The 15,769-nt window shown below is 33.6% G+C and overlaps 1 protein-coding gene across 2 annotated transcripts in view; it reads left to right on the top strand.

The window, feature by feature from the left end:
- The window catches only part of ZDHHC2 (zinc finger DHHC-type palmitoyltransferase 2), a 55,664-nt gene extending 40,558 nt beyond the window's left edge, over positions 1-15,106 (top strand). For both annotated transcript variants that reach the window (XM_045535479.1, XM_045535480.1), the window contains exons 8-13: positions 1,782-1,914; positions 3,496-3,622; positions 3,963-4,055; positions 7,279-7,391; positions 10,141-10,215; positions 12,560-15,106. In XM_045535479.1, the coding sequence (XP_045391435.1) occupies positions 1,782-1,914; positions 3,496-3,622; positions 3,963-4,055; positions 7,279-7,391; positions 10,141-10,181 (507 nt within the window). In that variant the 3' untranslated portion in view covers positions 10,182-10,215; positions 12,560-15,106. The remainder of the gene's footprint in view (positions 1-1,781; positions 1,915-3,495; positions 3,623-3,962; positions 4,056-7,278; positions 7,392-10,140; positions 10,216-12,559) is intronic.
- Positions 15,107-15,769: the final 663 nt, after the last annotated feature.

Below are 15,769 nucleotides of genomic sequence, written 5' to 3' on the forward strand. Positions count from 1 at the left end.
TTTCTAAACAAGAGAAGACTGATGTGTCTTATGGAGAAAATAAATGTGTTAGATAAGCTTAATTCAGGCATGAGTTGTAGTGCTATTGGATGTGAGTTTTATATTAATGAATCAGCAACATATATTAAATAAGGTGCCTTTAAGCCGAAACACACATAAAACAAGGTTATGGAATGATCAGTTGATGAAGATGTTGTGACCAGAGAGGCCCATGGGAACCTAACCCTGTATTTTCCCTAGGAGCAATAATCCAGCATTCATAAATTCAGTGTTTGCGGTAACTTTATAAAACATAACCACTGCAAATAACAAGAATTTGACTGTATTAGTTTTGTTCAAATTCAAAAATAGAAGTGATTTCTTTACATGTAAAAAGATTACTTTTTAAATTATTATGTCTATAATGTCCTCAATTTTTATTAGGCATTGCTTGATTAGGCTTTAGGTAACTCATTTGTTTTCTGCACTCAATAGTTTAAATGTAGGCAAAAAGAAATTAAAATTGAGTATTTTAAATATCCAAAAATCCTCCTTGTGAACACCAAATGATGGTAAAAAGCAGTTTATCTCCTTCCAGGGTTGCTTTATTATTTTCATTAAATTATCCGTTATTATGGTGAGAATTTCTGAAATGATTTTCTAGATCATTTATGTGGGATTTGAGCCAAACTTAATACCAAAGTGTTATTGAATGCCTACCGTGTGCCATTTAGATCACTAAGCACTAGGAATACGTGGGTGAAGGGACATATCCTAGCATCCAAGAATACTACTAGTGTCCAGCTTGAAGAATGATCCCTAATGAATGTCTGGGAGAACATTATGTCACTGCTCCTTATTCCTGTGGATGGTTTTAGTTCCAAACCACAAATATATTTGAAGAGGAATAACCAAAGTTTTCACCGTGAGGACCCTGCTGTCGAAAATTGCCAGTGAGACCTAGTGACCTGTGTCCACCTGTCAGGTAGTACAGGTATTGAAACATCATGACCTTCTATCAGAAGGACTACCTGTTGGCAGTCCTGGTGCGTCACTCAGTGTCCAGAGCCCCCAGCCCTCCATTCTCGCGCCAGTCCAGTTCTCCTTGGACACACAAGCAGCGAAAGTCAAACTGGTTTTGCTTTGAGATGGACTGATTCAGCCCATGGATATTGTAAGGTTTAGACAGGTGTTATGTACTAATGTTGATCTTTTCTGTGATGCTATTATTTAAAATAGCTGGAATCATTATTGTGAATGTGTTGTTGTATGTATTCTTTTAGTTGATGCTGTTGTTTGTAGTACTGTAAAACATCAACGAGAATAGTAGCTAAATTGTGCCAGTTAACCTTCATTTTCTGGCATTGTTATAAAACTATTTAAACATTTGTGACTTTATCATATTTTAACAAAACATATTCAAGGAATAAATTTAAAACTATATTTTATAGTTCCTTTTATCTTGCTTCCTACTGTTATAGTTTATACATATATACTACCATAATTTTTCTATGATTTGGTTATAGAAAAAAATAAATATTCTGAATTTCAATATCATTTCCATATATATTCATATTCAAGCATTTATTTTAATCTAATATATGTAGATATATATATGTAGATATTTATATCTACATATATATATTTCCCCTAAAGTTTCAATATAAAGCCATGTATCTTTCTCCATATCTAAATTTAGAAAAATTTTAAGCAAAAAAAACAAATCTTATTAATTTACTTATAAAAGTAGGGGAATACATATCCCTTTGACAAAACATTTTATTTTCTTCCTTTCTTTATAGAATGGCCTACCTGATACTCAAGCCAAGTTCCATATTATGTTTTTATTCTTTGCTGCAGCTATGTTTTCTGTCAGCTTGTCTTCTCTGTTTGGCTATCATTGTTGGCTTGTCAGCAAAAATAAATCTACATTAGGTGAGTATCCAACTCTTGGAGTTGCCAGAGCTTTGAATACGTATCTAGATATTCATTGACAGTTGCCATATGATTAAATGCCAACTTGTTCTGAAGTGGTAAAAATCATTCTTATTTCCCACATTTTTTGTAATATGTCACTTAGATACATCCAAAGTTACTCATTCCATATATTGATTGATTGTGCATTGTCTGGAAGCATTATATATATACAAGGCATTATGGATATATGAGCAAGGGCAAAACAGTCTAGTGAGGGGCACACAAATTAACAACCAAACGTAAAAGTAACTACCAAATGCGAAAAGTTCTTTGAAGGAAACAAACAGATGCTCGGGGGTGAATAAAGTCCTGGGGTTGGTGAAAGGGAACCTATTTACAGTCTGGTAATTCTTTAAAAAGTTAAACATAGGATATCCATATCAGCCTGCCTAGGTATATACCCAAAAGAATCGGAAACAGAGACTCAAACCGATACTTGTATACCAGTGTTCACAGCAGCACATTCACAATAGTCAAAAGGTAGAAACAACCCAAATGCTCATCAAAGGATGGAGAAAATGTGGCATATCTGTACAATGGGATATTACTCACCCACAAAAAGGAATGAAGCACTGATACATGCTATAACATGTAGGAACCTTGGAAACATGCTAAGGGAAAGAAGCTGATCACAAAGATTATTTATTATGTGATTCCCAGTTACATGAAATATACACAATAGGTAGAACTACAGAGAAAAATCCTATTAATGGTTGCCGGGGATGGGGAGATAGGGGAGTAGGGAGTGACTACTTAATGGATATGGAGTTTCTTTTGAGGTGATGAAAATACTTAGGCACTTGATATATAGGTAGAAGTTGCACAAAATTGTGAATATATTAAGTGCCATTGAATTCTTTGCTTTAAAAAGGCAAATTTTATGTTCTGTGAATTTCACCTCAATTAAAAACAAATAGCCCCATAGGAAATGAGGGAAAAAGCTAGGAATATCTGAGAAGCTATCCATGTGGTTGGAGCATAGAAATTTCTCATTTCTAAAGAGTGAGCATAACTAGATGGAGTCTATGGCTCTAGTTTGGATCCTGGTTTGGACAAAGTAGCTTTAAAGTACATTTTTGAGTCAGCTGGAAAAGGTTTATGATTAGATGAGATAAAGTTTCAATAAAATTGGAAAACAGTTTATTGATTTAAAAACACAGGTTGTAGAATATATGTAAAGAATAGTCTCATTTTGATTAAAAAAATGTAGATTTGTATATGTCTATATTTATCTATCCATCCATTTATCTATTAATCAAAAGACCCATAAAATGTAAAGTTTTAGTTTATTTGCTAGTTTGTATTTTCTAATTTTCTATATTAATAAAAGGGTTATTTAAAAATTTTAATAGATATATCTTATGATATTTTAAAGAAGAATAGACCAGCTATATTTCAGGGCTGTTGATAGGCACATACCCACAGGTGCCTTGCCATTGATTTTCAGAGTTTCCTCATTTAATGCAATTATTGCTAAATATTAGGGTTTACTAGTAAATGTGTTTTTTACTCATGTGATTGCTTTACCATCTTTTTTAGAGGCATTCAGAAGTCCAGTATTTCGACATGGAACAGATAAGAATGGATTCAGCTTGGGTTTCAGTAAAAACATGCGACAAGTGTTTGGTGATGAGAAGAAGTACTGGTTGCTACCCATTTTTTCAAGGTACTTTGCAGTGAAATTTTTCAGGCTTTAAACTAATGAAAATAATCCAACAAAAGCTAATTTCAGGAAAAGCCTCTAGTTCCATAGGTCTATAATTCTGTATAGGAGGACCTCCTATTTTTTAAAGTATTATATTATTTTATGGTTCACTATTACATCAATGTGGAAATCAGCTAACTCATCATCTTCCTAAACGTAGACACTATATTGGAGACAATGTCTGATACAAGTGTTTTGCCTATAATGTAAAATGTTCTGCTCTCAAACATCAGCATTTTAACAGGGTTTCATTCTGTTGTCCTTTTTATGGTTCAATTGTAAGTTTTAATTTTAATTATAGTCTAGGTGACGGCTGCTCCTTTCCAACTTGCCTTGTTAACCAGGATCCTGAACAACCCTCTACTCCTGCGGGACTGAATTCAACAGCTAAAAAGTAATCTCATATATATATATTTTTTCATTTTACTTTCAAATAATGTATTTTATCCTCTTGTATCCTTTGGTTGTATGTTCCTTCAAAAAAAAATTAAGAACATACGATAATTTACTGCAGTGGTTTCCACTTGGAATGCGGGAGTGAAGAGAATGTGATTGAGGAATACATGGGGAGCTTCAGTTATGCTTGGAACATTCTGTTATTAGTCTAGGTGGTGGGTAAAAAGGTGTTAATTCTCTGTACATTTTGGTTGACTGAAATATATTATGATTTTTTAAATGTAGTGCTTATAAGAAAAAAGCGTAAGTCCAAATTAGCTCCCCATTGCTGGGGTAAGCAGACAGGGAAAAGTTCCCCTCTGACCCTCCATGTCTTTCCTCTCCGTGGTAACTGGTATAGAGATCAGAGAAACTTCCCCGATCAGCACTTTGAAGATCAAATGCATCCCCAGACACCTGCTTGACAATTCCGTCAGCAATGTGCTCCATGTGCTTAGTGTGCTTTAAAGACCTCTAAGTGCTATCTGAGCCATTTCCATGGAGAAAGAAGGGAAGGGGTCTCAGAAGTTCGTTGTCTGGAGCCTCTTGCTCCAGTTTTAAGTTTGTTCTGATTCTAGTGTATCAAGAATTTGAGGACGGCAACAGAAAGACCTGAAATTTGATTCTGAATTTGCTACTAACTGGCAAAAGGAAGAACTCCTTAAGCTTTTAAAATCCTATATGTGAATTTTCAGTGGTTTGAAATGCCAGTTTTTATATCTTTATGACAGATTTGTTTGAGTATAACCATACCTTTAATTTTTTAAATGGATGATCTTGAAAAGTCAAGTAACCTTTCTAGGCCTCTCTTCCTTTTCCTTAAAATGTTGAGATTTTGACAGCTAACATCTCTTTCTTCTACAAAATTCCCTTGGTTAGTGCATACAAAATTTCTATGGCTACCTCTGCTCTCTGCTGTACTTCTGAGTTGTGTGTCTACTACTAGACACACACACTTGGACATCTCAAAGTCATCTCCAACTGAACAGGTTCAAAGCAGAACTTTGAACTGGATTCCAAGACATTTATACCCTTACTGCTACCCTAAACCCAATTCTCCTCCATTCTTCCATGTATCAGTTTTAGTGACCTTCTTCCCCCAGGTGTTCAGGCCAGAAACTGGCATCATCCTAGATGACTTAAATACAAGTAAATACTTTGTGTTTACTCCATTCACAAATCCTACCAGATGCCCCCTCAAAACATACCTAAAACATGAATACATTCCTACCACCTCCCCGGCTGCCTTCCTGTCTAAGCCACCATCACTTCTCACGTGGACTATTTCAATAGTTTCCTCACTGATCTTCCCAGTTCTGTTTTGCTGCATTCCCGTCTATTCTCCACTGAGAATATAAATCAGACTGTGTCACTCTTCTGCCGAAAACTCTATTGGTTTCCCATCTTACTACGAATGAAAGCTAATGAATGTCCTTACTGACACAAGACCATCTAATCTGGCCCCAGACACCTCTCTGATGTCACTCTTTATCACTTGTGCATGACTTACAATCCTCGACACACAGATCTTGCTGCTCCTCAAATATACCAACCATGTTCCTTATTATTATCTTCATACTTTCCAATTCCCCTTCCTTCCCATTCTTCCTCCAGATAGCGGAGCGGTCTGTGCCTTCTCTTCATTCACCTTCCGCTCAGGTGTCACTTCCCAATAGAGGCCGTCTTCAATAGCCCTTTGTAAAATGGTAACCTGCTCCTCTGCTTCCCATTAGACTCTTTTATATTAATATCTTTCTATTGTCATAGCTCTTCTTGCCACCTGACTTATTACTTATTTATATATATGTAAAATTTATCATTCCTCCTCAATAACAGTGAGATTTTCACGAGAGCAAAGGCTTTGTTCATCGCCATAACAGGTGTTCAGTAAATATTGTTGAACGAGTAGACCCTTGCTGGAGTCCTGTTAGCAGTAAGGAATCTGCAAGGAGTCCCTACACCAGGCCTAGTTAGGGTGATGTTTCTGTTATATGGTCCCTTTCTTGAGGAATAAGAAGAGTTAAAGTAAAATGCCATCTCATGATGTTTGTTAGGGGGAAAAAGTGAAAGAAATTTTTAATATAGATAGGTATAAACCTGTGTGAAGACATGCTCTTTTTTTTTTAAGATTTACCTCTCAAATTTTAATAAGGAGTTGTTAAAGCTGCACAAAATTGAAATATTTAAGTAATCATTGAGGAACAGAAGCACATCCTTATAATTCTTAAAAAATAGCTGCTATATATAATTGAGCTAAGATATGTGAAATTATTCTTGAAAGAATTTTAAGTAGTTGTTTTCTTTGGAATGCTATTTTAATTACTATTTCAGAATATTCTAAAATGCCACTTAGTTTCTAAGGCAACAGTTTTTCCTAAGTGAAATATTATGTTATGTATATTTTTTCATGCCTTCCAATATGTCGATACATTGCATTTCTACCTCAATTTTGAAACTTCAATTTTAAAGGAAATTTTGCTTTTAAGACTCCTTGCTCCCCAAATTGAAGATCAAGTTTGCAAGACGTGATAATTTCAGATGTTTTTAACATTCCTGCAAGATAGTCCTCAAATGTGTTGTTTCAGTTTTGTAGAGGAAGATAGAGAATTCTTTGTTCAAAGCCATTTAGGCTATTTCAGAAACGCTAGACCAGTTTTTCTCAAAATTGTCTTCCTACTGTCACTTCCTATTTTTTCTCATATCTACGTATCACCTAAAAAAATAACATTTTTCTTTAACAAAATACTTCTTTAAATTGGCACTTAAACTTATTTTTAAACCAAACTTTATGCCACTGTCATAAATGAGAAACTATTATGACTTGCTATAAATAGAATATAACTTTAAAAATAAGATTGATAATAAAATACTGTGATTCAGTTCTAACTAGATTCCCTTACTTGCTAAATTCTGAGGCTGAGGACAATTCTCTGTATTAAAAATGGAGATTTGTCAGAGTTAGCGATTGTCAATATATTGTAATAAGAAGAATGAAGAGACTGAAGAGAGAATACTTTTCTCATTGTGAATCAGTGTTACTTAATGCCTCATTTTTGTATTCCCAAAATTATCTGGGGTACCTCCTACAAACATCTTGCATCACAAGTGTTTTGAGTTCCATACTTTGAGAAACACTTAACAACACTATCAAAAGTTAACTTGTTATTATTACTATTATTCAGTCCTGAAAACCATCAATTTCCTGCAAAGCCATTGAGAGAGTCCCAGAGTCACCTTCTTACTGATTCTCAGTCTTGGACAGAGAGCAGCACAAACCCAGGAAAATGCAAAGCTGGTAAGGGTGGGCTTGTTTGGTTATCTGTTAACATATTTTACTTTTAAAAGGTGAAAGTGGTGAAAAAATTCTATTATGTTACCTACAGAATTTTTATTACTTTGGTTTTTATTTTTTTTACTTTTTAAAAAATTTCAAAATATTAAGGGGTACAAATGTTTTTGGTTACATGGATCTCTTTTGCAATGCTGGAGTCATGGCTTTAAGTGCGCCCATCACCCAAATAGTGTTCATTGTACCCACTGGGTAGGTTTTTGCCCATCCCCTCCACTCCCCTCCCCCATGCTTGATTTCCACTGAGTTTTACTTCCCTCTGTGCACATGTGTGCTCATTGGTTAGTTCCAATTTAATAGCAAGTGCAGGTGTCTTTTCGATAAAATGACTTCTTTTCCTTTGGGTAGATACCCAGTGGTGGGATTGCTGGATCAAATGGTAGTTCTACTTTCAGTTCTTTGAGGAATCTCCATCCTGTTTTCTATAGAGGTTGTACTAATTTGCAGTCCCACCAACAGTGTATAAGCCTTCCTTTCTCTCTGCATCCATGCCAGCATCTATCGTTTTTGGACTTTTTAATAAAAGTCATTTGAACAGGGGTAGGGTAATATCACACTGTGGTTTTAATTTGTATTTCCCTGATGATTAGTGATGCTGAGCATTTTTTCATGTTTATCGGCCATTTGTCTATCTTCTTTTGAAAAGCTTCTGTTCATGTCTTTTGCACACTTTTTAATGAGGTTGTTTGCTTTTTTCTTAAGCTGTACATCCAATAGAGGGCTAATAATCAGAATCTACAAAGAACTACTACTTTGGAGTCAGACTCCTATTGTAAACGTAGAATTATTTTCAAAGAACTTCTGTTTGTGAGGTACTTTAATATGTGTTAGCAGTAGAAAATCATTTTGTGAAAGACAGATCTACATTGCTTTTTTCCAGTTTAAAGAACTAAATCTTTATCACTGAACATTATATAAAATGATAGAAGTAAAATTCAAAATACAAAGCATAAAAAATGAAAAAAATGCAATCAGTTCAAATAATAGGTTGAAAAATATGTGCTGAAAGGTATTTTAAATTATGTAGTTCTGTCTTTTACTCTAAGATTTTTATCCAATTTCAAAATGTTGAAGTGATTGTGTAATTACCATAACTTCAGCTGCCTGTGATTTCTTCACATCCCGCTCACATTTCTCGTTATTGTTGTTGATTTTAATCTTTTGATTACTTTAGTCAGTACAGTTTATTAGCAAAGAACAAGCAAGGCTTTTAAGTCAGACAGACCTGATTTTAATCCCAATGTGAACACCTATTAGTGTGTGATATTTGTTAAATTACCCAGCCTCTTTTAGACTTAGCTTCCTTATCTTTAAAATAATACCTATTTCTCAGGGTTCATAAGGATTAAACAAAATGGTGTGATCATACATGCAGGTGTGTATATATTTGTGTGGTGTCCATGTAATGAGTTAAAAGCATACAGCCATGATTAAGGCACTATTTTCCAGAAAATTCCCAGGTTGACTAATTTAATTTTTCAGACCTTATTTCCTTCATTTCTAGTCTCTTCTTCAAACTCTCATGCAGCCTGACTTAGGTTCATTGCACTTTAACATGTTTACTGGTTTCTTTGAAATCTCTGGGATTTAGTGTTAGTGAAAAAAAAAAAGATGGTCCTGAGTACAAATTTTAGTCATTAATTAATATGTAATCAGTCACAATCTCCTAAAATATAAGCTTTCTTTAAAGAGTCTTATTTTTAAGGATTATATATGCTCTCCAAAGATCCCCATGATTTGAGTATTCATAATTTGGTCACTCTCTTCACCTTCTAAGATGCCATTTCACTTTCCAATCTCTGGGAAGGACTAGGTGTTGCCTAAAACAAAATTGATGACACCACTTTGCCATGTGAATCCATCAGTTTCCTTAGAGGCAAAGGAATGATATATAGTTGGGGGTCAATTGTTGGGGGGTGGAAAAACAGAGTTCCTTTTCTTCCAGAAGGGATTCTTGTTTCATCTTATATAGTCAACATTAACATAGAAGTGGTTTCTTGCCTTTCTTTCTTTCTTTTCCTTCTCTTTCCTTTTTTTTTTTTTTTTTTTTTTTTGAGACTAGTTCTCACTATGGTGCCCAGACTGGTCTCAAACTCCAGGCTCAAGTGATCCTCCTGCCTCAGCTCCCTGAGTAGCTGGGACTACAGGCATGAGTCACAGCATCTGGCTAGAAGTGGTTTCTTGATTTTTATGTGCTGTTAATTATTTGGCATGTTAGATTCTTTTTTGTCTTAATTTGATGAAGTGAGAAACTTTTTAAAGCTCAAGGGATGATGTAAAAGAAGGAAGAGGAATGAGAAGGTGGGATGAGAAAGGTCTCATCAAAGATTGGTTTGGACTAGAATGAGGCAGGTAGATGAAGAATTAGGAAACGTTAATTTAAGGTGATGTGAGCGGTGCCAGGCTCAATATATCTTTCATTATTTTTTCCTCTACTTCATTAGGTGTGTATCTCTAATTATTTTTAGTGGGCTTTTGTGTGTATGTGTGAAAAAGAGACAGAGAGAAATGCTGGTTGCAGCTGACACTGTATTGGGCGGGCGTATGTTTCTATATAATCATCTTATAAACACCCATAGGTACAAGGCATCTTTGGAAGCATACTGGGGGAGGGGGAATTCATAGATGAATAAACAAGTCTCTGCCTGTTTGTTCAAAAGCAACCGAAAATGCTAATTTATGTTCTTCCATTAAGGTATGAGCAATCCTGCATTAAGCATGGAGAATGAGACTTAGCTCTTCAAGCAAAACAAATTCATACTTTATAAAAGTAAGATAAGTTTTCCCTTTATTGTTACATTTTATATTTTTAAAAGTTTTCTAGTGTTCTTAATGCAAATAGTTTCCATGAGCATTACTATGTATTTGCTAGTCAGTCATATTAGTAGATGTCTTATCTCACCTATGGAATTGCATTCATCATGTCGGGGCCTCTGGACATGGAGCTAACTTCAGTATTAGATAAAATTTAGGTTAATTTGATAAATTATAAAAATAAATTGGCAAAAAAAAGTCATTTTGAGAGTAATGCATTAAATGACACGGATCAATCCTAAAATATGGAACTTTACATGAAAATTATCTTGTCATTCATAGGATAATAGAATTATTATTTTTATTGTTTATCTTTCAGGATAATAATATACAATGGTCATATCCTCAACAATCTGTTAGCAGAATCTCTCTGGGTCTAAGTAGAAGATACTTATATCTTGTTAGTGCAGACCACTCTCATTCTCATTTTTGGTCACAGTAGGACCTCATAGTATGTGTTATACTGAAAATTGTAGGTGTTCCAAATTATTTTCTCTAAACCTTAATTTTTTTTAACTTGTAGTTCCAAATCAGTTTCTTTAAAACATCATCTGTCTGTAAACCTGCAGTCATTAAAAAGCTACAAATAAAGAACCTCTTTGGAATAAACAAACAACTATATGTACTATTACAATAAATGCAATATAAAAAGTTGAACAACTCTCATTTACAAAACTGCAACCTAGAATCCTAAAGTCTAAGAGAAGCAAGAGATTAGCATGTAAAACAAAACCGTTTGTGTCAAGGTACTTCATGGATATGTTTTTATGTTTTGCTTTGTTTTGCTTTTGATGACCAGCCATGTAATGAGAGCAAAATGTTGATCTGGTAATTTGTCAGTTGACTAGTGTTTCCACTTTGGGAACACCAGGATCAACTCTGAATACATGATGACACAGTAGAACAGACTGATCCTAACTATGATTAATATAGTGAAAATCTAATCTTAATTTGGTTAAATAAGAGACATTATTAAATTTCTGAAAATAATTCTTAGAATGTAACTATGAATGCACAGATATGAATCACTAGCCAATACAACAAATATATTACAGAACAGAGTTTTATAAAACATATAAAATTTCACAGGATTTTTTTTCAGTGTTTCGAATCATTAGTTATAGTTACCATTGTTTGTGAGGTCAGTGTTATTACAAGTTTTTCTATGTTAAATATTTTACATATTTACTTGGGAACACTGTATATAAGTCATCTAGATTCCCCAGTGTTTTGATACAAGACCAGTGTCATGTTTGTTCATCACTGTCCCCAACACTTTGCACAATGCCAGACACATAGTAGGTTGTCAATAAACATTTGATAGGTAAGTGACAAAATAACGTTGAAATTAAAAATCTCACAGGAACCTGATTTTATTACATTTGAATATTTGACATTAGTAGTCATAATAACCAAATACCAGCATGAATCAGCTGCATAGACCTAAAATATCCAAGTGATTTTCTGATACTATGGTTTCCATTCTATTGATAGAACCAGTGGCAGCAAAATGTTTTGGTTTTTAATTAAATTTTTCCTAAGGTAGCTAATAGATACTAGACTTTTAAAAACAGTTATTCCTTTTTTTACATTTCAGATTTGCAATTCATTCAATTCACATTTATATTGACTAATAGCCTGAAATTGATGTGCCTATATTACTAAATGTTATCTTGATAGTTTTTTCTTCTTGTTTTGAATTATATTAGTAAATGATCTGTGGCCTTTTCGTAAAATATGTCTTAGTTCAGCAGTTTTCAGATAGTTATGATGTGCCTAAACTCATAGAGGTACTAAAATGTAGATTCAATTTAGCTTACCTAACCTCTCCCCCCCCATACAATTTAAGTAAAAATTGTTGTGCTTCTATACACATGAAGTTTCAAAATTATTTCCCTAAATCTGCTTCCCAACTCAGTTGCCACTCCCAAACTCCACTTGGCCTCAGACAAATGTAGAACAACATAGAACCCTGTCACTCAAACTGTGGCCCCTCACCAGCAGCACTGGCAGCACCTGGAAGCTTGACAGAAATGCAGAATCTTGGGCCTTATCCTAGACTTACTGAATCAGAATCTGCATTTTCTCGCATTTTAATAAGAGTCTTTCTTGTATATGTACATTAAAGTTTGAGAAGCATTGATCTGGAGGTCAGTATTCAAGAACACATCTACTGAGGCTTCTGGCATAAAAAACAGTTAAAATGAGGGATGTTATTGCACAAGTAGTGAATGACCTGGTTAGCTGTTGCCGTTTTTTGTGGTTAACACAATATTTTCATGTTTTCTGTTTATTTCAAGGTATCAGTGCTGTAGATGGATGGAAGCGGCTTCCCATAGGAAGGTGCCATTGGTCAGTTGTCCTATATTCCTTTGGCTGGATGTGCAGAATATGAATCAATTAGTAGTTGTCTCCAAGCTGTTGCTTAAAATATAACACATTTTGGATCCAATATACAGATTGTTACAACTAACACAAATCCCTATTAAACATTAAAAGTAGTTCTGGTTAATTAATCAAAAGGGAAAATATCATCTATCAAAAACTTAGAATAAATTCAGGGCCAGTTTTCACACAGATATTTGAGCAGCACAGTTTATCACATAAAAACCCTATTACTCATCTAATTTTCTGAGTCAGCAAATTGAGACTATTAAGATATTGTTTAAGATTTAAAAGATTTCAAGCCACATTGTAATGATAAGCTTTATTCATAAAACCTATGTTACCTTTAGGAAAATAGAGGTAACAAATCAGACTTTTTTTCTTCCCCCTCTGATGTGAATCCAGCCTCAGACTGAGTGACCTGTAATAAATATGAATTCATTACAGAGTCCAAGTGACCTACAGCTGAAGATCACCGTTCATTTTTGCCAGACTAATCTAATTCCAGCCTTTGTTGCCTGCTGGAAAATAAAGGTGAACATTGAAGCTTGAGCTCACTGATAAAGCAATTGGCTAAAAAACTTCTGTCAAAACTAATACATTTCTATTACGTTGGAAACGTATTTTCATCTCTTCTAGTCTTATTCAGGGGGAATTTATGATAATTATGAAAATTGTTTTATGGCATTCTTTGGTTTTTAAAAAATCTCTTTTTAGGTTATTTCTCCTCTTAAACATAGTAAAAATATCGAATTTCTGTTAAGAATTCCTGATAGGTCAACAGATTAATCCTCTAGTGATATCTGTATTATTTCTCTGTCCTCTCATCAAAACTATGACAGTTAAACTATATTTTTCTTCAAACACCTATTAAGATTAAATTATGCAAATCATTAAACAAAAATCATGTAATTTTGGAAATTTAGTTCAACATGAACTAAATGGCATGCTGTTTGGAAATTCAGTTTAACATAAACTAAAGTGGTGTGTGTTGATGCCAAAATGTTCAGCTTCAGTATATATATTAATACTAAGAAGCTCTCGTGCCTTGTATGCACTATTTAAAAAAAGAAAAAAGTTTTATTTTTTTTTTATTTGAATGAAGTATACATTTTGTAAAAGTTAACAATTAGAATAAGCTGTATACTTTTTTGGTACTGATTTTGAGAATTTAAAGCAGATTACCTTTTAAAGCTTACACAGCGAAGTAACTGGTATTTAATCAAAGTGAAAATGGTAATAAATTTTTCAAAATCTTTGTTAGACAAAAATTCAACACAACATAAACTAGAAGATCAGAAGATAATGGAGTAAAGATCCTTGCAATTACTCATCCTTGCTAAAAATATAAAGTTTTATATTAAATGTGCTTATGGATGAACCAATGTCAGTCAAGTCCATCTTATAGTTCATTTGAGTGCAGTTCTTTGAACAGTAGGATGGCAGTCTTTTTCAGATTTTCTTTTTTAAACTAAAGAGTTTGATCTGACAATCTGCTTCAAGAAATCTCAGAAGATACGATACATTTTTACTTTTATCTTAAAGCACTTTTTGGTCATTTTTTTATTACCTGAAGTGCCAGACTGGAACGTACAGCTACTGCTAGAAGTCTTAAGGTAACAGCAGCACATGATGTATTAAGAATTATATGCAGCCAGACTTTTTTTTTCAAAGCACATTACTATAGCTGTTTTTCTGGACAGGATTCTGTTAGGTATTCCCTCCTGTCAAACTGAAAGCTAGAAAAGAAAGATGGAATTTTTTATTATCCTTTACTCTGCTACAGTACTGTTACTCTACCCCCTTCCCTTAGGTCTTTTATGTAATTATTTAAATACATAAGTCAACATAGATTAGAAGCAGGTTTGAAAAAGTTTTTAAAAAATTAAAAATTTTCATTGTTGTAATGGTTCTCTTTCTGTTTTCATACAGTGAATAACCTTTAAAGGGTTTTTTGTTCAGTTTTATCTTGTTTTTAATTGTAAGAGGTTAAAATTTTTAGAGATGATTTATGCTCATTTGATATGCAGTATAAATTTATCTGAGTGAACAAAGTACCAAATAAATAGACCTACATTTTGTACATATTTATAAACTTTACCTTAAGAGGTAAATTTATAAAACTTACCTTTCAGCATTTTACTTTAAAAAATTTAATAGCTTAACTCAAACTTGAAGAAACATACTTCAATTGTTCTGATTGTCCATTACTCTGATAATTTTGATTTTTCTTGTTTTTAGAGATTTTACCATACAGGAATCAAGATTTAAGAAATTTTTCATTTAAAAATATTGTACAAATGCTTCATATACTTTAGTCAACTATTTGCTATTGCATAGTGGAAGAGGATTGTTATTTCAAAGGTAAATTTAAAAACATTTACATCTGACTACAATGACAATGCATTCAAGGAAGAGCATATCCATGAATTCATTCCTCATGTACCCAAATAAAGTGGTTGGTCACCTTCATTAACTGTCTATATGAAATTGTATACTTTGTACTGACAATATAAATTACTTTAAAGATACACTCTCTTGTCTAACAGTGCTGCTAATGGCAAAATTCCCATCTACAACATGGACATAACAGGTTTTTGGGGAAAGGGTGGTGGAAAGATGAGGTAATTACTCAGTAAGTCATTCCAAGGGCAAGTAGACTATAAAACTCAAGTACTCTGTAATCAATAGACAACTATTGGAAATATGGCCTATGTTTGACAACTATCTTAACTAGTGAAATCAAAGGTATAAATCATGTTTATAAAAAGGCTAGCAATCATGTGATTCATGCTTCAAGAAAACATATGAAAAAACTGTTACTCCATTATATTATAAACTAGCAAACTTTCCCTATTTTGAGATACATGTAAACTTGCTGGGCTGATTCTGAAGTCACACGGTATTATATATTTTTGCATATACTTATATTATCAAAGTGAAGTTTTTTTTAAAAAAACCTACGAACATACAAACCTACCTGAGAAAATGGTAAATGTGAAGCAACTTACGTTGTAAACCATGATGAAGGTATCCCCTAGTTCAACCTTCTCATCCTGCCACAGACTACAAATTCCAATCTGCCAATATTTTGACAGAAGTGACACATTTCAACAATGGATTTT

The sequence above is a fragment of the Lemur catta genome, chromosome 22 (assembly GCF_020740605.2).
Source record: "Lemur catta isolate mLemCat1 chromosome 22, mLemCat1.pri, whole genome shotgun sequence".
NCBI lineage: Eukaryota > Metazoa > Chordata > Mammalia > Primates > Lemuridae > Lemur > Lemur catta.